We start from the raw sequence: 22957 nt of genomic DNA, 5'->3' as shown, positions 1-22957 counted from the left end.
GTTCTGTTACAGATGCTTGCACTCACATTCAGACTGCATTTGGGGCACTTGATGCATGCAGAAATTCCTTCTAGGGAGAGTCTTCAGACATGGATTTTTTTGCTGTAGCATGCCAGTAGAGACAATGTGGGGGATTACCCACTCTCTTGTTCAAGCTTGCAGAATCTCACAACCTCCTTTCAGGGAGAGCCTGCAGACCTGGATTTATTGCTGTTGTAAGCTGAGGTGGAAGGCACAGGAGTGCTGTCCTTCCCATTGAGGCTGGAGGTTTAATCTTTATTTGCCCCATCAACTCCCATATGCAGGCTATTTAGAAACCAGACCTCAGGGTGGTGCTTGGAAAGTGTGCAAACTCCTTCCAGAAAGAAGCCAGAAGCTGGACTGAACCCATGAGCTATAGCTGCTGAGAGTGTTTGCATGATTCAAAACCACTTTGTGATCTTTGTCCTTCAAAGAAATTATCCAGTGCCAAATCCCTGCTGCTCTCCATGCAAGGTAATTTAAGAGCCAAACCCACCGGCAGGGATCATAAAAGCTTGGGTACTATATGTGTGGTAAGAACCCTTCCTCAGGAAGAACCTAGGAGATGGGAATCCTAAGGTGCTTTGCTCAGGGTAGAGTTTGTGCATGAGTTTTTCTCTGCTTTTGCTTTTTCTTTGCTTTTTTTTTTTTTTACCCTCCCTCCCCATCTGCTTCTCTGCTTTTTCTACTGACTTTGATGTGGATATTTTCTTAATTGTTCAGTATACAGGGTTCTTTCAACTAGTTCTGGCTGTCTCTTGAAGGTAACTGATCCACGTGTAGGTGTCTATTTGGGCATCTGGTGAGGAGGGAGAGTCAGGAGTGTCCTATTCTGCCATATTTTTTGACATCACTCCAGTTCCAGGCATTTCTTATGAAATCCTTTGGATTTCTACATAGCAAATCATTCATATCATGCACATACATAGACACTTTTATTTCTTCTCCTTCTGATCTGTATGCTTATACTTCTAATTTTGTTTTCTTGTGTTATTTTATTGGGTAGAATTTCTGGTACTATGTTGAATGTGTGATGAGAGTGAATACACTTGCCTTGTTCCTGATCTAAGGGAAAAACATTAAGTCTACACAAGCCTGATAATTCTTGATTTGATGCCAGACACAGCAAATTTTACTTGTTGAATGCTAGATACTTTTGTGTTCCAATACATATTTTTGAACCACTGTTCTGCAGTTTTGTTAGGTTACTTGGGAATGCTTTGATCCCTTCAGGTATGATTTATTAGGTGGCACCAGAGCAAGATTTTAATCTAGAACTAATAACTCCCCACTACTGAGGCAACATCATTCTGCACACTCTTCCCAATACCTCATGGATTGTAAAGTTTTCCACTCTGGCTGGCAGGAATGGACATGAATCTTGGCTTTAAATATAAACTCCAATTGTTTCCTTTTATTCTTTCATTATTTCCCAGGTTCTGGTAGTTTCTTTACATATATGCACTAACCAATACTCCGCTGAATACTCTGCAAATATCTGGAGTTCTCCCTCTGAGCAGCTTTCAACTTTTTGTCCTTTGCCCTGGTCTCCACAGACTCTTAGTTATTTCTGCTTAACTCTGGGAGTCTGCTGATCTCTGCCTGGGCTCCTCTTCCTGTGTTTGTCTTGGAAATTGTCTCAAGGAAGTAAACTGGGCAAAGTTCATTTGTTTCTCATCTCTCGAGGATTACCATCTCCTTTACTGCATGATGCCTAATGTCTTAAAACCATTGTTTCATATAGCTGTCTGCTTCTAAAATCATTTCAGTTATAAGTGCTGATATGGCCTGGCTGTGTCTCCACCCAAATCTCATCTTGAATTGTAGCTCCCATAATTCCCATGTGTTGTGGTAAGGACCCAGTGGGAGATAATTGAATCATGGGGGCAGTTTCCCCCATACTGTTCTTGTGGTAGTGAATAAGTCACCTGAGATCTGATGATTTTTATAAGGGGAAACCTCTTTCACTTGGCTCTCACTTCTCTCTTGTCTGCCACTATGTAAAACGTACTTTTCACCTTCCACCATGATTGTGAGGCCTCCCCAGCCACATAGAACTGTGAGTCAATTAAACCTTTTTTTTTTTTTAATAAATTACCAAGTCTTGGGTATATCTTTGTCAGCAGTGTGAAAACGGACCAATACAAGTCTGCATTCATTCTCTGTTATTTCATCCTGGCCAGAAGCAGAAGTTTGGAATTATTTTCTAAAATTTAATTTTATTTCATAATTATATAAATTTGTTGTGGTTCTAAAGCAAAATAAACAGAATACATTACATTCAAAGGACAGTGGGTACCAAAATTTGTTTTACAATTATGTAATTTTTTTGTGGTTCTAAAGTAAAATAAATAGAACATGGTACATTCAAAGGACAGTGGGTACTATTTCTGTCCCTTCTGTCTTATTTCCTTCTTCTGTGTGTTAGGAAGTGTCTAAGATGACCGCCAATGATCCCAACCTCCTGGTGTTCATGACCTTGTGTAATCACTTCCATATAAGGAAGTAGCTTCTAACCAATAGAATATGGCAACATTGAGGGAATATCATTTTGTGATTAGATTATAAAAGATTGTGACTACCATCTTCCTTACAGACTCTTTCTCTTGCCTCCTTAAATCAGCAAGTTTCCATGTTGGAGAATTCTGCATGGCAAGGTATTGTGAGTGTCTTCTGGCTAGCAGCTATCAAGGAAGTGAATACCCTCAGTTCAATAATTTCTGAGGCACTGAATCCTGCCAAAAATCATGTGACTGGGCTTGGAAGTGGATCTTTCTCCAAAGGAGCCTTCAGATGAAACCCTATCCTTGGATGATAACTTGATTATAGATTTGTGAGAGATCTTAAAAGAGAAAACGTAGATAATCTGTCATATTCCTGACCCACAGAAACTGTGAGACAACGCATTTTTATGCCACTACATTTTTGGGTGACTTAATACATATTAACAGGTAATAACACCCTTTATAGATAATGTTCCATTTGATGATTTATTTTTCCATTATTCATTAAAAATTTTTAAGGTAAGTATATACTTAGTCGATTGTCATTATTCACAAATTCTGCATCTGCAAATTCACCTACTTGCTAAAATCCATTTATAACCCCAAAATCAATACTCACAGCACTTTTGCAATTATTTGCAGACACACACAGAGCAGCAAAAGTGTGAGTCACCTCATGTGCACATTCCCAGTTGAGTTAGAACAAGGTAATACTCTGGCTTCTTGTTTCAGCTCTCATACAGAGAAGACCAGAGGATGGAGACAGAAGGGGCAGCACAGTAATGTGCAAGAAGCTACAACTGTTAATAGAGTGACATTAGTCAAGTTAATTAACACTTCTAAACCTCATTTTCTCTTTTGTAAAATAAAATAAAATCTACCCGGGATGAGTTGTTTTTAAGATTTTATATATATATGTGTGTGTGTGTGTGTGTGTGTGTGTGTGTGTATACTTTATATGGATAAAGTATATATTATTTATATATTATTATATATATTTATATTTATATATTATTATATATTATTTATTATATATTATATATTTATATTTATATTTATATATTATTATATATTATTTATATATTATATATTATTTATATATATTTATATAAATATAGTATTTATATATTATATAGCTATAATATATATCTATATGTGTGTGTATATATATACATAAAGTCCCAACTGGGATTTTATTTATAAAATAATATTTTATAGTTACATAAAATTTTACAAAATAATATTATATATATATAATTTTATTTTTCCCCTGGAAGCAATGGTTCAGTATTTGCTAATCCAGGGTTTATGATGACTATATAGAAGATATAACTGGTGTAAATAAAAATGACTGGGCAAAGAGGTCACTTCATTTGTTTCTCATTGCAACTTATTATATATATGTCATACATATATATAATAAATATATATATTCATTCACTTTTATGTTAAAGATGGTAATAGCAAATTATTTTCATTTTTCCACTTTGTTTCTTACATATCCTTAGTATAATTAATTTCAGGATATATAATATTATATCCTGAAATTCACTTCATGTTAGTCCAGAAAGATATATTTCTCCCTCCCTCTCTCTCTCCTCCAACTCCTCTCACATACACATCCACAGCCGAATAGTACTGCTTTAAATGTTTGTGCTATGTGCTGTCTTTTGGTATTAAAAACAGTCCTGCAGGCCGGGCGCGGTGGCTCAAGCCTGTAATCCCAGCACTTTGGGAGGCTGAGGTGGGTGGATCACGAGGTCAAGAGATCGGGACCATCCTGGTCAACATGGTGAAACCCCGTCTCTACTAAAAATACAAAAAATTAGCTGGGCATGGTGGCGCGTCCCTGTAATCCCAGCTACTCAGGAGGCTGAGGCAGGAGAATTGCCTGAATCCAGGAGGTGGAGGTTGCGGTGAGTCGAGATCGCGCCATTGCACTCCAGCCTGGGTAACAAGAGCGAAACTCCGTCTCAAAAACAAAAAACAAAAAACAGTCCTGCAATAAATAATCTTTTGGCTATTTTATTTTCTGCCGGTATATCTCTGGAATATATTCTTCAAGTGGGGTTTCTGAATCATAGGGTGAAAATTATATAGTGCTGTGGTTTTAGATATATGTCCACATATTCTTTGATAATCCTCCCCTTAAGAGGTAGAGCTCAATTCCCATTCCTTTGATTATGGGCTGGCCTGAGTGCCTCACTTCTAGCCAATAGAATACAGAAAAAGCAATCAGACGCCACTTCCAATTTAGGTTATAAAAAGCCTGTGGCTACTGTTTTGTGTGTGTTCCCTCCCCCTTGACTCACTTGGTCTGTACAGAAGTCAGCTATCATATCATGAGGCAGCCTTAGAAAGAGGAAGACACCTGCCATATCATGAAAGCAGTAAGGTAGCCTAACAAAGGGCCCACATAGTAAGGAACTGAGGCCTGTAAGCAGCCATGCAGGCAAGCCTGGAAACTGATATTCTGAGGCTTGCCCACAGCTATTTGATTGAGTTTGGAAGCATATCCTCCTCCAGTTGAGCCTTAAAATAACTGCAGCCCTGGCCAATGGCTTGATTGCAACTTCATGAGAGACTAAACCTGAACCAGCAAGCCAAGCTGTTCTCATTTTTAACTCACAGAAACTATGAGACAATAAATATTTACAATTTCAAGTTGCTAAGTTTTGTGTAATTTGTTACACAGCAATAGATAACTAATACATGTAGTTTTGCCAGATATTGCCAACCCCTCTAAATAGCAGTTATACAAGTTTGCTGTTCCACCAGTAATACATGAAAGTTCCTACTTCCCATGGCTTTCCTAACGGTATTACCAAACTTAGAATAGTATTTTATAAGCAAATAGATAACAAATGGCATCTTACTATGGCTTTAATTTTCTTCCTTTCATTATGAGGGAGGTTTCCTGTTCCTCCAACATTTTCTTTTTTAATTAAACAGTATATTATATAAGGACAGCTTTCCATCATTCTTAAGACGAAGAACTAAAGTTTTTACAATTCCTACAAGGCTCTCTGCATAGGAATAGTAGCAGAATCTGGCCCTTTCCTGACTCCACAACTTAAGCTGGCATCACTCCTTGAGGCTGAAGATTCGGAATTAATCATTACTATATACCCTTACCACTTAATTCAGTGTCTACACTGTCTTAAGCTCAAGGCAAGAAATAAATGTTGATATAACTGTGGAAGTCTAAATAGAGATGTGAAGTTAAGTGCTCACAGCCAAACATTTCTTACCCTCTTTGTCTTAACCAAACTTTAGTCCGACTGTCTCTCCTTCCCGCAGGCCCCTACATTTTGGCTCGCTGTGAGTTGAAACACTGCACTAATGTACTATGATGCAGAACGTCTCCCCTTAACCGCTTATTCTCAGAATCCCATGACAATAGAAACAATTCCTGTAGAAATGCCCTGGTTTTGCCACCTGCACACCCCTACCTCATATCCTCCTCCCTACAAAGTTCCTGCTAATCCTTCTTACTCTTCCCTATTTAAAAAAAGAAAGCTATTTTGTTGGATACTGTGATGCTTGCAGATGTGAAATTGGAGCATTCTTAATGCGGACAGTCTTTCTGAATACATTGTCTTCTTATCTAAGTCTGCATTTGTTTTGACATGAGAAATAAAATTGCTAAATGTAAGATTGCTGCCTATTTCATAATATATCAAAAAGCTTGATTTGTGTGAAAATTATTATTCAAAATTGTATTCATTCATACAAATGAAACATTGGTCTGTAAACATGCATTTTTTTTGTAAAGCTTGATGTAAGGCCTAAAGGTTAAGATAACAATTTTAGTATTCTCTTCGGCTGGTTCATTTTTTAAAAAATCACGGTGGTTGTTGTCTGTGAAATCTAACCTCCTCAGTCTTTCCCTTATGTCGGTTCTGCTTTTCAAGTCTCTTTTCTGTCTCAGTCTCTCTATAGCGCTCTATCCCTCAACTTCCCACTTCTATTCCTATGTCTATTTTTTTCTCTTAGTCTCCCATTTCTCCTTCTTTCTAGGCTTGTCCTTTGTCCCCATTTCCCCCATTTTCTCTCGATTCTCTGCTTCTCACTGTCCCTTTCTTTGTGCCTCAGTCTCCTCTTCCCTGCCTCTTAATTTCCGTTTTTCCTTCAGTCGACCTCTATAATTTATTACTGCAATATCAATTTCCCTTATAAGAATTCCTTACCGTTGTTATTGGCATAATTACAGTTCACAATGATTGTTCAGCCCTCCTCGCCCCCAGATTTTGGCCCTCTCTCCTCCCTCAGTGAAATCTCCCAGGAGAGGACCGCACCATTCCACGCTTCTCCTGGCAGCAAATCGAATCTCCCGGCATGGGGCTGTACCATTCACAAACACGTCCATGGTACCATTTCAAATTCCTCCCCTTTCGTCAGAAACATTCTTCCAGTAGAGGGCGGCTCACTCCAACTTCCTCTTCAATCTCCCTTGTAAAATTTGTCTGCAAAAGTGTGCACCTTACTGTTCCTGTCGTAGGCCTCCTTCCCGTCGTCTTCCCCTTCCTTTGCTGCCCCGGTGGTACAGCCCACTCTCGGGCTCAGTACCGGGCAAATCCTCCGCTTGTACGGAGACGACCAGGCTCTCAAGATGGCGGCCCCACTCGGAAACAGCATCTGGGAGCGGCCATGTTGCCTTTTGAACAAAGCCGGGGAAGATACGAAATGGGCATAACCGCCCTGTACGGAACAGCCCTGCCTGGGGAGCCTGGCGTTGTGCTCGCGGACAGGAAGCAGGAGAGTTCGCCAATATGGATGTGACAGCGGTTCCCATTCAGCGGTGATGGGGGTTTGGGGATCTGATAATCGAGCTGGGAGTCAGAGACGGGGATGTGTGCGGTGAAAGGTGAGTCAGTGGGATTGGTAATGGGAGGAGAGGAGCCCGTGAGGGTCAGTGGTGGGAGGTTTATCAAGTTACTGTTTGGGGAGGTAAGTGGGATTAGTGTTGGTTTTATGTGGGAGTCCAAGATGTGATTAGTAACTGGGAAGTGAGAGGTGAGGGGGTATCTTTGGGGTCAGGAATGGCGTGCAGCTGGACTGACTGGTGGGTTTAACTGGAGTCAGTGATTCAGGGGGCTTTGAGGAATCAGTGATGGAAGGCTATGGACTAAATGATGGGGGCGTCCATGTGTTCAGTGATGTGATGGACATGGGGGAGTTCAGTAGGGTACACAATTGCTAGGCCTGAGAATTCCGAGATTTAGATGGAGACAGTAATGGGACCAGGGTGTCATGAGGATCAGCCACATTTTACTGGGGAAGGCCTTTACCTACATTAAATTTCCACAGGTCATAGGCAACTGTTGAGTTCTTAAAGGTCAAGCCCCTTTTCACATCTTTTCTTAGTCTACCATTGGCCCCTAAGCATGGTGCCCCCGTCAGAAATGATCATTTTAAAAAAGATCAAACAAATCAAAACTGATAGAATCATAATGAAAAGTTTGATTTCAGTCTCCACTTTCTAAGTTTATCGAAACCATTTTATCTTTTATCCAAGAAATATTTATTGAGCATCTGCTGGGTGTCCAGAGATAAGTATGACTGTTTCTTTTGTTTCCTTTTAGATCTGTTTTGATACAGCCTGGGATATCCCATATAAAATATTCTCTCTGTCATGGGAGCCCCCACTTCCTCTGAACTAGTTCAGCTCTGTCTGCATGACTTATCCCAGGGCTGAGAAAAGTTTACCAGGTATACACCTTCCTGCATTGTGGTATATTCTCTTTTTTCAGTGATTGAAACCTATCTCCATTTTGTATGCAGACAATAGCGCTGTTGAAAATCAGCAAAAAAAAATTTAAACAGAAAACATCTTAATATTAACCTTTGAATTCATGCATATTGATATAGCAAGAGTTTTCTGAGTTGGGGGAAAATATAAGAGAGTTTTTGGAAGATTGTTGGATTCAGCTGCTGGTTCTTTTTAGGAATAGGGAATGCATGCCTCAGTTTCCCATCTAGTCATTTCCATTCTTGTTGCCAAGGAGCTCCATCTTCACTTATATCTTTATATAGCTATCCATGATTATTGCCTCATGAAAATCTTCTATAAATAGAATTGCTGATTCCCTGGGGGAGCAATAAGTTGTTACTAAATCAACTGGAAACATATCTTCATATCTACCCAATGATAAAACCTTGGCCAACTTCTATGTTGATATTATAGGTACAAGAGGAGTAAAGAATGATCCCTCCTCCACATGGTGCCTGCTGATCCTTCTCCTTATCCCACAGGATAGCCCATTAGCTACCTGACTTCTGATGTTAGTTATTGCTAGACTGGTGAAAGTGAAAGCTGCAGTCTGGATTTGGGCTATGAAAAACATTCTGATCACCAGTTTTGCTTTTTCAGTCATCTGGCCTTTTGGAAGAACAAAAAATGATGAAGTCCCAGGTGAGTTGCTTTTCTAAAAAAAAATTCTTCTTTGGTTTTCCATACAATAATATGTAAAGTAAAGATAGCTAAAATCTGGATTAAGGAAAAGGCGGTAACAATAAAGATCAAGACCTAGAAAGAGTTGCTAGGTAATATGTAAAAAACCTGGCAGGAAACCATTTTTATAAATCAATGTACTAATTTTTCTGATCTTTCTTGCAGACATCATGAGTTACACGATTTGCATTTCCCTAAAGAGAAAGATAAATTTCTCATGGTAAGAAAATATTTCTTGCCATATAAGACTTAAAAAAAAAATCCTTTTTGGCTTTTACTCTAGGAGGTGGAGAGCACAGTGTCCTCACCAACACTCCTTTGGCAAATCCACAATAGGTTTATTGTAGTGGTCTCTTAAAATGATCTTTTTTAGAGGGGATATACCATAACGTCTAGCCAAACTCCTTGAACTTTATTCTTGAGTAGGGGTTGGCAAATTATTATCCATGGCCCAAATTCTGTTCTCCAACTGTTTTTATAAACAAAGTTTAATTGGAGCACAGCCAAGCTGTTTGTTTATATGTTGTCTATGGCTGTTTTCTTGCTACAATGGCAGAGCTGAGTAGTTGCAACAGAAACCATATGGCCTGCAATGCCAAAAATATAAACTTTACTGAAAAAGTTTGTTGACCTCTGCTTTTGAGGAATAAATTCATTACAGATGCTTCTTATAATACAGCTTTATCCACAGGTAAATTCTTTAACGTAAGATAGGCATATTTTGAATGTTCTTTTAAACTATATATTTCTCTCAAAAAAGCAGTTCTTAAATTATCTGGCAAATCTTTGGAGGGCAAAGGTCCCTGATGCTCCATATGTTTTGCTGTGCTTTCTAATTTGTAGGATTACTGTCAATTTCAAGGCTGTTCCTTCTTTTGTGTTCTGATTTTTAAAAGTTTGTATTATTTTTTCTTTCTGCCAGCATTTGCTATATGCATGGTATAAACATTTAAAATTATATAAAAGATAAAAATTTAAAACAAAGAGACCTTTTAACTTAAACTCCCCTTCTCCCAGGATAATCAATGTCAACCATTGCTTCTAACTTTCCAAGCCTTTTTTGATGTGAATACAACTGTAATTAACTGTTTATATGTAAAAGTACAAATGTGTGAGAATGTCCCCTATTTTCTGCGCTTTTCCTTTGGAAAAAGAAATGTTATAGTAAACATTTTGTTCTGCAATCTGATTTTTAACTTACTGTCCAATATAAAGGTCTTTTGTATACATTGAGAGATCTTTCCATATCTATAAGGTGAGGAAACAATCCCAGGCAACCAGGCCACAAGGAAATACTATGCACCTGATAAAATAATAAAGGAGAATTCTATATGGAATTCTATATAGAATTCTATATAAAATAATAAAGGAGAATTCTATATGGATTTTTTAATTAGCCCAATAGGTCTATATGGAATTCTCCTTTATTATTTTATCAGGTGCATAGTATTTCCTTGTGGCCTGGTTGCCTGGGATTGTTTCCTCACCTTATAGATAGAGATTATAATCCTTATAGGGTTGTTGTGAGAATTGAGTAAAAACCATGCTTGAAACTATTATTGGGGCATGGTTTGCACTGTATTTAAGTGTCAGCTGTTATAATTATATCATCATCATCATTATCATTGTCAAATCTTGAAATCAGCTTTTACATTAGGAGCCCTTATGTATATTTTACAGTAGAGTTTAGAGTTCTGTTGCAAAAAGATTTTTTCATTGTTGTTTTTGTTTTTGGATTTCAGTAGCTTTGCTTTAGAGCCATACTGTCTAATATAGTAGCCATCAGCCAAATCTGATTACTGAACACTTGAAATTGGCTACTCTGAATTGAGATATGTTGTGTTAAGTACATACTAGATTTCAAAAAAACTTCCTAGTAGTTTTTAAGGATTGATTACATGTTGAAATGGTATCTTGAGTAATATGTTAGAATAAATACATATTGTTGAAAATAATTTTTTGAATGTGGTTCCTAGAAAATTTAAACTTGCCTCTCTGGTTAGCTTTATATTTCTGTTACATAGCACTGCTTTGAAGGAGAATGGATTTTTTAATTAGCTCAATAAATCCAACTGCTATGGCTAATTAGTTGGTTAAATGCTGTTTCTTCAGGAAGAAGGCTTTGTATTTGTTCCCTAGCATCCAGAAGTGAAGTCATTATTACACATGGCCTCCTTTTCAGTCTGTAACACCTACTTCCCTTTCATTGCTTCCATCTCTTCATAGCACTTCCATTTCCCCAGGGACCGAGCTGTAAAAGTTTTTCATAGGTGACAAAAGTATAATTTTCCACTGATTGTGTGCTATATTTTTTCAAAATTAAGAAATTTATACCTACTTATATGGAAGCATTTGAGTATCATTAATAAAGCAAAATCAGAATGTTAGAATGATAACATCCATGAATTTATGCCTCAGAATGGATTTCCTCTATATTCCACTATCTTTCTTATGTTACTTTTCAGATCAAAAAAAATGTAGACTAATACACAAAATGGTTTTTAACTAAACATGAATTTTAATTTACTTTTTCTTTATAATCTTTATTCATTTCTTTTTAACAAATGTTTCTTAAGTACCCAGTATATGTCATATGCACTGGCCTAGCTGTTGAATATCTCAGGCAGATTTAGGTTTAGTTTTCTTCTGGGAGGACTGCAGAGAGAAAATGAGTAAAAAGATGTGGAAACCAACATTAATACATAAAAGTTCTGTAGCAGACATGGGAGCAGGTACTGTTATAGCAGAGAAGGAGGAACAACCAGGTTTCTAAGGAAGCAGGTAATAGGCTTAAATGATTTTTAACCTTGGCTCATGAGGGAAGTAGGCTGAGGACAGGAAGCAGCATTTGTAAAAGTAGAAAGGACAGAGTGATTTTAGGAAGGCTGAAGATTTTAGGAAAATTACAGAGTGCTTCATGGAAAGGTCAACTAAGGGTGGTATTGAAATGATAAAATATGAAAGATCATGATGTTTACCATATCAAGGAGGCTGTTTGGACTGCAGTAGTCAAGAACCTAGAGTATTGAGTGAGAATAAATCTTGCAGATATGAGAGTTCATCAATCATATATTTAGTGTGTAATTTGGCAAGTATTTATTTAACCACTGTAATCCTCAGTTGTCTTATATGTACAACAGGAAAATTAATAGGGTTGTCATGGACAACTGAATGTTTGGCAGCTTAATGGTGTGCATATGGAATTGGTGTGGGATGAGAGAAAATTTGAGATTTGAGATGACTGAGATGAGACTGTTAGCAAAGAAGAAAACAAAGGAGGCTTTTAAGCAGGCAGTGTTGACATTTGAAATAATCAGTTTCATTCTGAAAGTGATATTTGGTAATAATGGAATATTTAGAAAAAAAGTCTGAACAATTTATTTAAAATAGTACAAATCACTATTAGTTTCTGCTATTACTTAACAACTATTGTGAGGATAATGGTGACATAATTAAAATAGTCAATTTTCCCTCCAGAAACATTTTATAACTCTACTCTTACCCAAATTCTTTTTTGATGTTTTGTCACTAATTTGTTGTGGTTTCTTCATTAATATTTTCTGTACATTTTTTGTTGAGTTTATTGTTTGGGATTTCTTGTTTTTTGTTGCTACTGTAATTGGTATATTCATTCTGTTACTAGCTATTATATGTATACAAGAGAGCTATTAAATTTGGGGAAGCTAAACTCATTTTCCTGTGAAATAAAGAGATTAGATTAATGATCTTCTAGAGCTCTGACATTCTATAGTTCTCTAAATGTAGCTTTTCTTTTTTAAAAAAATGTACTTAGAAAGGGCTTTTCTGCTCTATAATCACTAATTCTCCCATTTCTTATTTTGTTACTTGTATAGTCTTTAGCATTTTTTAGAGTTTAAATTTTTATTCCATCAGAATTTATCCTTTTTGCCCAGGTATGATATAGTGTATTGGTTTGCTAGGGCTGCTATAACAAAGTACCACAAACTGGGTGGCTTAAACAATAGAAATTTAGTCTCATAGTTCTAGAGGTAGATGTCCAAAATCAAGGTGTCTGCAGGGTTGGTTCCTTCTTCAGGACTGTGAGGGATGTATTTGTTTCATTCTTCTCTCCTTGGCTTCTTAACTATCTTCTTTTGTCTCTTCACATTATCTTCCCTCTATACATGTCTTTGTCCATGTTCAAATTTCCCCCTTTGGAAAAAGATGTGGATCATACTGGATTCAGTTCCACCCTAAAGACCTCATGTAGCTAGTTATATCTGCAATGACCTTGTTTCCAAGTCATACCACATTTTGAGGTACTGGGGGTTAGGACTTCAACATATAAATATTCAGGATATACAACTCAACCCATAATATTTCTTCAACATTATTATTTTCCTGTTTACTATTCATCCAATAAACCATCTTCCTCTCAGTTATTTGGGTGCTGCCTTTAAAATTTATGAAATTACTATATGTATTAGGTAGGCATTTTATGGTTTACCTCTTTTTTTTCTCCTCATATGCCTGGCTCTGCTTGCTACAAACAGGATTTTATGTTGTTTTTCCCAAAAACTATATGATACAAAACTAGGTGTGGGTGTAGTTGTGCACACTATAGTAGAAATTATGAGAATGATGACTTCAGATTGAGCAGGAATGTACTATTACAGGGATTAGTATCATTCAAGGATGTGGCTGTGGATTTCACCCAGGAGGAGTGGCAGCAACTTGACCCTACTCAGAGGACCCTGTACAGGGACGTGATGCTGGAGAACTACAGCCACCTGGTCTCAATGGGTAAGGATGGCTTCCTTGAATAACTCAGAGTTGTCCAATCAAGTGCCTTTCCTTATCACTTGCTGTGATTAGGTAGTTTCTGACACATGTCATGACTTTTATGACCTTCATACCTTTGCAAATGGATTGTTATGCCTTTGTTGAGGGCTAACTGGATTTCACTGTAGACCACCTGAAACCGTACCTTCCCTTCTTCCTTTAGTGCAGTCAATCCCAATTCTCTGTGATTTCTGTTTAATAGGGTATCCAGTTTCCAAACCAGATGTCATCTCCAAGTTGGAACAAGGAGAAGAGCCATGGATTGTAAAGAGAGACATATCAAATTGGATCTATCCAGATGAATATCAGGCAGATGGGATACAAGGGAAGTGAAATATCAGTTTATGTGTGTTTTTTTAGTTGATTGGTGCCTGAGGCTTATGTTTCTATCCTTATTGAAATCTCCTATTCTTTGCTTCTATGCTGAGAATTTAGTAGTCACACAACAAGTAATTGTGAAGCCTGTCAAAGGAGTGCTATTTTTTGTTGATCCTGTCATACACACACAGGAGACAGGATCATTAGTGTCATATGGTTGATCCTGTCATACACGTGCAGGAGCCAGGATCATTAAAAATATATACATATAGTATATATACATACATACATACATATGTATATATACATACATCAACTGTATGACACCATATATATAGTATCTTTCCTGAAAGGGTTTAAAGGCAATAAAAGGCAAATTCCTTTCAAGAACATAAGTTGTACTTTAGAAGACAAGATTCCCAGATAAATGACTGTACAAAATTAAATGTCAAATACAGTTGCTGTTTTAAAAGTTTAGAGAAAATTGGAGTCTAAAGAGATGTGGGAGAATTTGAGAAACATTTTTCAGAGCTTGCAACTATAACTGCTCTGAATGACATAAACGCTGATGAGACTGAAGGAGGAGGGTGAAGGCAAGCAAACAGTGTTGGAGAGAGAGTATACGAACAAAACCTTAGTGTCAGAAAGATACAGCTTTTCTGGGAGACCTTTGCTAGCTTTACTTGACATATAGAAAGTAGTTTATTGGGAGTAGTAGAATTTAAGTCTGTATTCTCAGTTTGATGCTGGATCTGTAATGGGATATTAGATTTTTCTATTATTTATGTTAGTTATTAGGAAAATAGATTGATGAAGAGTTAAAGTATTTTGCTTACAGAGGATACCTTCTTTAGAGTGATGGCAGGATAAAAAGAATATGTAGCACATCATTTATAATATAAATGAAATTAAACAGTAAAAAGGGTTTTTTTATTCAGAAAGCAGAAGTGAAAGATTCTAGAATCCAAAATTAGAGTGATGAGAACCCAGACATTGTTTCATCTAAGTTTAGTTTTTACATGAATATTTCTGTTAAACATTCTTGTCTATCTATTCACCTGATAACTCTATATGCTGTACTGTCTTCTGAGATGGCCTGTTTCCATCCCTTTATTGTGAATTCATCTACTATGTTGGATCATCTGTTTGTTCCACTTCCTCACCGTCTGTTAATTGACTCTTGTGATGACTCTTAAATTGTATCTTTTCTTCTTTTAGACAGGAAGAGTAACCTTCACAACTCTGAGTCATGTATTTTGGGGACAGTTTTTTCCCAACATAAGATACTGAAAGGAGTCACAAAGGATGGTTCATTGTGCTCCATTTTAAAAGTCTATCAAGGTGATGGCCAGCTGCAGAGGTTTCTGGAGAATCAAGACAAACTCTTCAGGCAGGTCACATTTGTTAACAGCAAAACAGTGACTGAGGCATCAGGGCATAAATATAATCCATTGGGAAAAATGTTTCAAGAGTGCATAGAACCAGATACATCAATACAGAGATTCCATAAATATGATGCTTTTAAAAAGAACTTAAAACCAAATATTGACATACTGAGTTGTAATAAGAGCAATTCAAGAAAAAAACCTGATCAAAGTTTTGGAGTTGGAAAATCATCTAGTGAGAGTGAGCCCAATTCTAATCTTGAGAAGATTCACAATGAAGTAATACCTTTTGAAGATAATCAGCGTGGAAATGTTTTAAGCAATACACAATCCCTTATTCACTATCAGAATGTTGAAACTAAAGAGAAAACCTGTGTATGCGTTACATGTGGGAAAGCCTTTGCTAAGAAGTCACAGCTCATTGTACATCAAAGAATTCATACTGGAAGGAAACCATATGATTGTGGTGCATGTGGAAAAGCCTTCAGTGAGAAGTTTCATCTTGTTGTACATCAGAGAACTCATACTGGGGAGAAACCTTATGATTGTTCTGAATGTGGAAAAGCCTTCTCTCAGAAATCATCCCTTATTATACATCAGAGAGTTCACACTGGGGAAAAACCCTATGAATGTAGTGAATGTGGGAAAGCCTTCTCCCAGAAATCACCCCTCATTATACATCAGAGAATACATACTGGGGAAAAGCCTTATGAATGTAGAGAGTGTGGAAAGGCCTTTTCCCAGAAGTCACAGCTGATTATACATCATAGAGCTCATACTGGAGAGAAGCCGTATGAGTGTACTGAATGTGGGAAAGCCTTCTGTGAGAAATCCCACCTCATTATACATAAAAGAATTCACACTGGTGAGAAACCCTACAAATGTGCTCAATGTGAAGAAGCCTTCAGCAGGAAGACGGAACTCATTACACATCAGTTAGTTCATACTGGGGAAAAACCTTATGAATGTACTGAATGTGGGAAGACATTCTCCCGCAAGTCACAGCTCATCATACATCAGAGAACACATACTGGAGAGAAACCCTATAAATGCAGTGAATGTGGCAAAGCCTTCTGTCAGAAGTCACATCTCATTGGACATCAGAGAATTCACACAGGAGAAAAACCTTATATATGTACTGAATGTGGGAAAGCCTTCTCTCAGAAGTCCCACCTTCCAGGACACCAGCGAATTCATACAGGAGAGAAACCTTACATATGTGCTGAATGTGGAAAGGCCTTTTCTCAGAAGTCTGACCTTGTTTTACATCAAAGGATTCATACTGGGGAAAGACCCTATCAATGTGTTATATGTGGGAAAGCCTTCATCCAGAAGTCACAACTAACTGTACACCAGAGAATTCATAAAGTGGTAAAATCATAATGAACTGGCCACAGAAAAGCCTTAGTATTAGCTCAAGCCTTAATAATTACTAGAAACCCAATTAATTTGATAATCTTGGCAACAACATCCCAATAGACAAAATTTTTTAAGGGAATTTATGTTAGTATGGTGGTGCCTAACTTTTCCAGCAAAGATGATGGAAAATAGTTATATAAATGAAGAACATTTTTAACATGGCATGTGAAGCTTTTAAAGTTATGAACTCAGTGATCAACACAGCAAGTTAAGCATACAGAATATTGTCAAGTTGAATATTCCTTATACTACATAATGATAATCAGCCATTGTGAAACTGCTGATATTAGTTTGACATAATTATGGCCATAAAGTAATTTTCTATAAAAGACATGGAAGAAAGCTTGAGTAAACAACAAAATAAAACCTAGAAACTATTTTAAGAAGGGACTGGAGCATGATCCCTAAAGCTACATATAAAGTTCTTGTACAAAAAATGGAAAGATAGGTTGATCATATTCAGTAAAGTTTATGTGTATGCATTTTCCCATCTCAAGCATATAAGTTGACCTGCACCTCTGAAAGGACCTTGAGATTTATGTATTTTGAGCAGGTCTCCCTTTTACTCCCCCAAGCTGGGAACTTGTAGCTGAAAAATACTGGCACTGAGGCCAGATAGTCTTGGGTTTAATCCTGGCTCAGTGATTCACAGATTGTGTGACTTTAGGCAAACATACTTCCCCTCTCTGAGTATGTTTTATCAGTAAGTACAAATACAATGCAGTGCTCATTTTCAGTTAATATTAGTACTTTTTAAATCTTTACTCTCGAAGCATTAGATGCTAAGACTAATGTGTAAAAGCCACGTCTGAACTTGCTTTGCCCTCTGGACACTCTGCTTTTGATTGCCCATCCCTGTAAGTGGCTTATTTTACAGTCTTCTGATCCTGGTGGCCTTATCTTTGCTATGTTAAGGCTACATTTTTTAATACTTGCATTTATTTACATATACTTATATAAACTGTGGTGATTGCACATAAAGACCTGCCTAATGTCTCTTCACTTCTTAGTGATTTTTGCCTTGAAACCCCAACTGTTTTCCCTGAAAATTTACAGGGGAAAATTCTTGAGGTGAGAAGTCATGCCTGCATAGCCTTGAGAACATGAGGTCTCTAAAATATCTCCTACTATGCTTTTTGTCATTCCATCTATTCCCCCATAAGCATTTTTAGATGCGCACCCTTGCTGGAGGTGACCAGCAGGAGAGCATACTTGGCAAGGATGAGAATGCCTGTGTGATAAACACAGCATCTGCACATATGTCCTGCTTGATTTCCTACCCACTTGATCCCCTTCCTGCTTGGCTGAACTGTCTGTTGTGAAAACATGGGACTTCTCTGGTTGCAAACCACAGTAGAGTAGAGGGCACACTGGACAGGGATGTGGGAACTCAGTATTAAAGCTGCTGTTCACTGGACAGGGATGTGGGAACTCAATATTAAAGATGTCTTTCCCCCACATCCCAGGTGATTTATATATTGTTGGGGTAGGGAAAGAGAAATCCAGAGGAGCAAGCCCAATCATAAAATATAATTGCTAATTTTATTGTGTGTAGAATAACAGAAATGAAAATACTATGTAGCATTTAGGTAGCTAGCACATGGCTATAAAACTTTAGTGGATTTTTAGCTCTATTGATATGGAACTAAAGCTACAATTATGTGGAACTAAGCGTCCCCCCGCCCCGTTAGTAAATGGGAGATACCTTGTTTTCATCAATACTTACATTGAGCTTACTCTGATGTCTTGTTTTGCATAATTCTTTTATCAGGCTTACTCTGATGGTCTGTTCTTCATATTTTTTTTATCTGTACATCCTATGATTGCCCCTGACAGTGTATCTAATACATGTGATTAGTCATATTCTTCACTCCTCAGCAAAGTCACATCAGTTTTCCACAATACTCAATGAACCCCATATTAAAACTTCAGCAAGCTTTTAAAAAAAAATCTTATAATTTGGTTCTAAAATTATATACAAAAATGCTCCAAGGCAAGAGTAGCTAACACACTTTTGAAGAACAAATTTGGATAATTTATTAGACTTCTTATAAAACAGTGGTAATTAAGGCAGTGTGGTATTACTCCAGTAGTCATATAGATAATGGTAAAAGAGAATCTGAAAACTGATAATTACCAGTAGACACTTGAATTATGACAAAGTTGGCATTCTAGAATAATGGGAAAAAACTCACCTTTTCAATAATGCTCTGGCTAAGTTATCCATACGAGTAAAACAAATAAAAAACAAATTTACTGCATACCATTCACAAATTTTATTCTGCCTAAACCTGTAATAGAGGAAGATGTATAGCAGTTAGTACAGATCAGGCAAAAGAAAGCCTGAAAATATCTAAGCATCTGTCTCAGTAGTTTAGAATAAAAAATGTTGTGATCTAATTCCAAAAAAGTAAAAAGGACATGATAAAAATAAAAGAAGATGAAGAAATAGAGAAACACACAAAATAGAAACAATAAAACAAGAAAATTGTGGCTCATGCCCATAATCCCCATACTTTAGGAGGACAAGGTAGGAGGATAGCTTGACCCCAGGGGTTCAAGGCTGTAGTCATTGTGCCACTGCCCTCCAGCCTGGGTGACAGAGTGAGATCTGTCTCAAAAAAATGTACTGTTGATTGAAAAAAATAAGACAATTGATAATCCCCTCGTAATTCAGTTAAATAAGGCATAAATACCCAATATAAGCAATGAAAAGGGAGAACATTACTTCAAAATCTACAGATATTTAGAAGACACTAAAAAGATTTGAATATAACAATATTTTACTAAAAGATAATGTTAATTCTACAATATATCTTCCTGAAAAGACGAAGGATCCCTTTTTGAAAAATTTTTTAAGGCTAGCATTACCCTAAGGCTAAAACCAGACAGACATTCAGGAAAAAAATAATTAATGACCAATATTTCTCCTGAACATAGACACAAACAATCTTAACAATATTTGCAAATGAAATCTTGGAATATTGAAAAGAAAAGTACATTATGGCCAAGTAGGATTTAATTTAGGAATGCAAGGTTGGTTCAACATATAAAACCAAGTGATATAATTCTTCATGTCAATAGGCTAAAACAGAATCATTGTATGATCAGTTCAGTAGATGCAGGAGAAATATTTGACAAAAAATTTTCACATCTATTTACAATAAAACTTTAAATAAACTGGAAAAAAGGGCAGCCTTCTCAAATAATTAAAGGGCAGATACAGAAAACCTACAGTAAACACCATATTTAACAGTTGGAAAAAAGGCAAGAATATTTACTTGACTCTATTTCTGGTTAATATTATACCAGCAAATTTAGCCAGCGCAATAAGTAAAGCAAAGTAAGGAGTGGGCCTGCAAGCTGGAAAGGAAGAAATGAAAGTGCTATTTGTAGACAACATATCCTTCTATGTAGAAGATCTCAAAAAGTACACAAAATACTTACTAGACCTGATAAGCAGGTTTTGTAAAATATCTAAATAATTGGAGAGTTACAATGTTTAAAGACTAAAAGATTCAATATTGTTAAGATATAAATTCTCCTCAAAGTGGAATTGATATCTTAATTCTTATTGGATGCAATATGCACACACACAAAACCCAGCAAGCAATTTTTGGTAGAAATTGACAAGCTTTGATTCAGAAATTTATATGGATTGCAAATGACCTAGAATAGAGCACAGTACTTTGAAAAAGAAAAACAATGTTGTAAGACTCACCCTACCTGATATCAAGGCCTATTATAAAGCTACAATAATTAAGACTGTGGCATTGGCATAAGATTAGAGACAGGTCAATGAAATAAAACAGATTATAGAAATCAAGCCATACATAATGATTCTGAGCAACTAATTTTAAACAAAATTATAAGGTAATTCAATAGACAACATAGTCTCTTCAACAAGATGGAAGTCTATGTGCAAAAAAAAAAAAAAATGAACCTTGACATTTAGCTCACACTATATATAAAAATCATTTGAAGTAGGTCATGGACATAAACGTAAAGCCAGAAACTAAAGTTTTAGAAGAAAACTGTGAGTTTGAGTTATGCAAATATTTTTCAAACAGGCTACAAAAATGCAAAGCATAAAATTAAAATTGATAAGTTGGAGTTCATTATAATGATAATATCTGCCTTTCAAAATACACCGTTAAGAAAATTAACTTCTTCATATTCACTCTACAGACACTGAGTTCTGCAGTACTGCTTTCACCAAGCAGTACTGGTTCCCCTTAGTGGGCAAAGATATTTGAAAACCCCAGTCTGACTGCTCTGGGTGCTCATAACCAATGGGATGTCATTACATCTACATCACTTTCAGTGCATTTGGCAAGGGGTCAGAATTCATATTTAAATGTATGAGTTTCTACTGATCTCTCCTATTTATCTTTTTCATGAAATCTTTGATGTTTTACTAGTATATATTTTGTCTTACACTGAAAATAATGGTTTCCAACCACACTAGCAGATACTTAACTGTTTTACCTTATAGTATACCTAAACAAGTCACAAATTATCTACACTAATATTAGTATAAGAATAAATGAACAAAAACAGATAACAAGTGAACAAATCAATTTTTTCTGAGTCAGGGTCTCACTGTTGCCCAGGCTGGAGTGCAGTGGCATAATTTTGGCTCACTGCAACCTCCACTTTCCAGGTTCAAGCAATTCTCTCACCTCAGCCTCCCAAGCACTGGCACTACAAGCATATGCCACCACACCTGGCTAATTTTTGTATTTTTTGTTAGAGACAGGGTTTCACCATGTTGGCCAGGCTGATCTCAAACTCCTGACCTTGAGCAATGCATCTGCCTCAGCTTCCCAAAGTGCTGGGATTACATGTCTGAGCCTCTGCGCCTGGCCAAACAAAATACATTCCTTTTTTTTTTCTTTTCTTTTTGAGACAGCGTCTCACTCTGTCACCCAGATAGGAGTGCAGTGGCAGAATCTTGGCTCACTGCAACCTCCACCTCCCATGTTCAAGTGATTCTCCTGCCTCAGTCTCTTAACTGGGATTACAGGCACATGCCACCACACCCAGCTAATTTTGTATTTTTAGTAGAGATGGGGTTTCACAGTGTTGGCCAGGCTGGTCTCAAACTCCTGACCTCAAGTGAACCATCTGCCTTGGCCTCCCAAAGTGATGGGGTTACAGGCATGAGCCACTGTGCTTGGCCAACAAAATACATTCTTATGTGGAAACCCTTATTTCAATATTTTTCTAGTTGAATAGCTATAAAATTGAACCAAGTTAAAAATAATTACATCAACAATCCAAGCTACAAACGTATGTCTTGAAGAAGGTATAGTCATAGATAATAGATGTTTTGTGAAAACTAACTCCCCATTCTTCCTACTCACAATATTCTCTCCTTTTTTTATTTATTTATTCTTATTTTTATTTATTTTTTATTTTTTTATTATAAATTTAATTTTACTTCCAAGCTAGCTGCAGCTTATCTTGGGAGGGTGAGGGAAATGAAGATGCTGTTAAAGGGCCATGGGAGAGAAAAGGTATCTGCGGGAAGAGGAGAATAATCTCCTGTGACTCTGCTGCCTTATGGACACACTGGAGCAGGGATTGGGCCCCCAAGGCCTCAGGTAGCCCTGGGCCTGTGGCTTTGCTGGGGGCAGCCCATGTGGCTGCTCGTGTGGGTTGGAGGCTAGAGACTGAAGCTTTCCCAAGTGGGCATTGCATGTTGCTACTGACTCCACTGTTCTGGGGTCCTGCTCCCACCACTCTACAAGGCACTCTCTCCAGTGGCCTGACTTCCACGGATACACTAGACATTTCCTTGGTGAGGGCTCTCTGTGGCAGCTGCACCTCACATTTCCACTTGGCATCACTCGTGGAAGGAACACATGTCAGTGTGAGGAAGGGGTCATGGTGGATATGGGGGTGGGCTGTCTCTCCACCTCCTCATATTATGCTAATAGGGACACAGGTACATTCAGATGCCTTTGCAGAAAGAGAAGGCAGAGTCTCTTGAGCTCATAAAGCAAGGCGTGGAGGAATCCTCAATCTTTGTCCCTCACAAGGTAACTGTC

General features: G+C 37.2%; 1 protein-coding gene and 1 long non-coding RNA gene across 2 annotated transcripts; both read left to right on the top strand.

Moving 5' to 3' along the window:
* The first annotated feature begins 7139 nt into the window (after positions 1–7139).
* LOC135270651 (uncharacterized) lies at positions 7140–8767 on the top strand. Its single transcript, XR_010338791.1, has 3 exons — positions 7140–7392; positions 8111–8237; positions 8713–8767. It is a non-coding gene; the product is annotated as an uncharacterized LOC135270651 (long non-coding RNA).
* Positions 8768–8904: 137 nt separating this feature from the next.
* Positions 8905–17885, top strand: ZNF300 (zinc finger protein 300). The gene is made up of 4 exons (XM_064366531.1): positions 8905–8940; positions 13617–13743; positions 13985–14111; positions 15323–17885. The coding sequence occupies exons 1-4, from the start codon at positions 8926–8928 to the stop codon at positions 16866–16868; spliced, it is 1815 nt and encodes a 604-aa protein (XP_064222601.1). The 5' UTR covers positions 8905–8925; the 3' UTR covers positions 16869–17885.
* Positions 17886–22957: the final 5072 nt, after the last annotated feature.

The sequence above is a fragment of the Aotus nancymaae genome, unplaced genomic scaffold, assembly GCF_030222135.1.
Source record: "Aotus nancymaae isolate 86718 unplaced genomic scaffold, 86718_ANA_hifiasm-v0.15.2.pri h1tg000064l_1, whole genome shotgun sequence".
NCBI classification, from domain to species: Eukaryota; Metazoa; Chordata; class Mammalia; order Primates; family Aotidae; genus Aotus; species Aotus nancymaae.
Note: the sequence above shows the minus strand (reverse complement) of the source record. Positions and strands in the feature narration are given on the sequence as shown.

Coding starts and splice junctions, on each gene's coding strand:
- ZNF300 (XM_064366531.1), top strand. Junction 13,744..13,984: donor CAGCCACCTGGTCTCAATGG/GTAAGGATGGCT, acceptor TCTGTTTAATAG/GGTATCCAGTTTCCAAACCA. Junction 14,112..15,322: donor GCAGATGGGATACAAGGGAA/GTGAAATATCAG, acceptor TCTTTTAGACAG/GAAGAGTAACCTTCACAACT.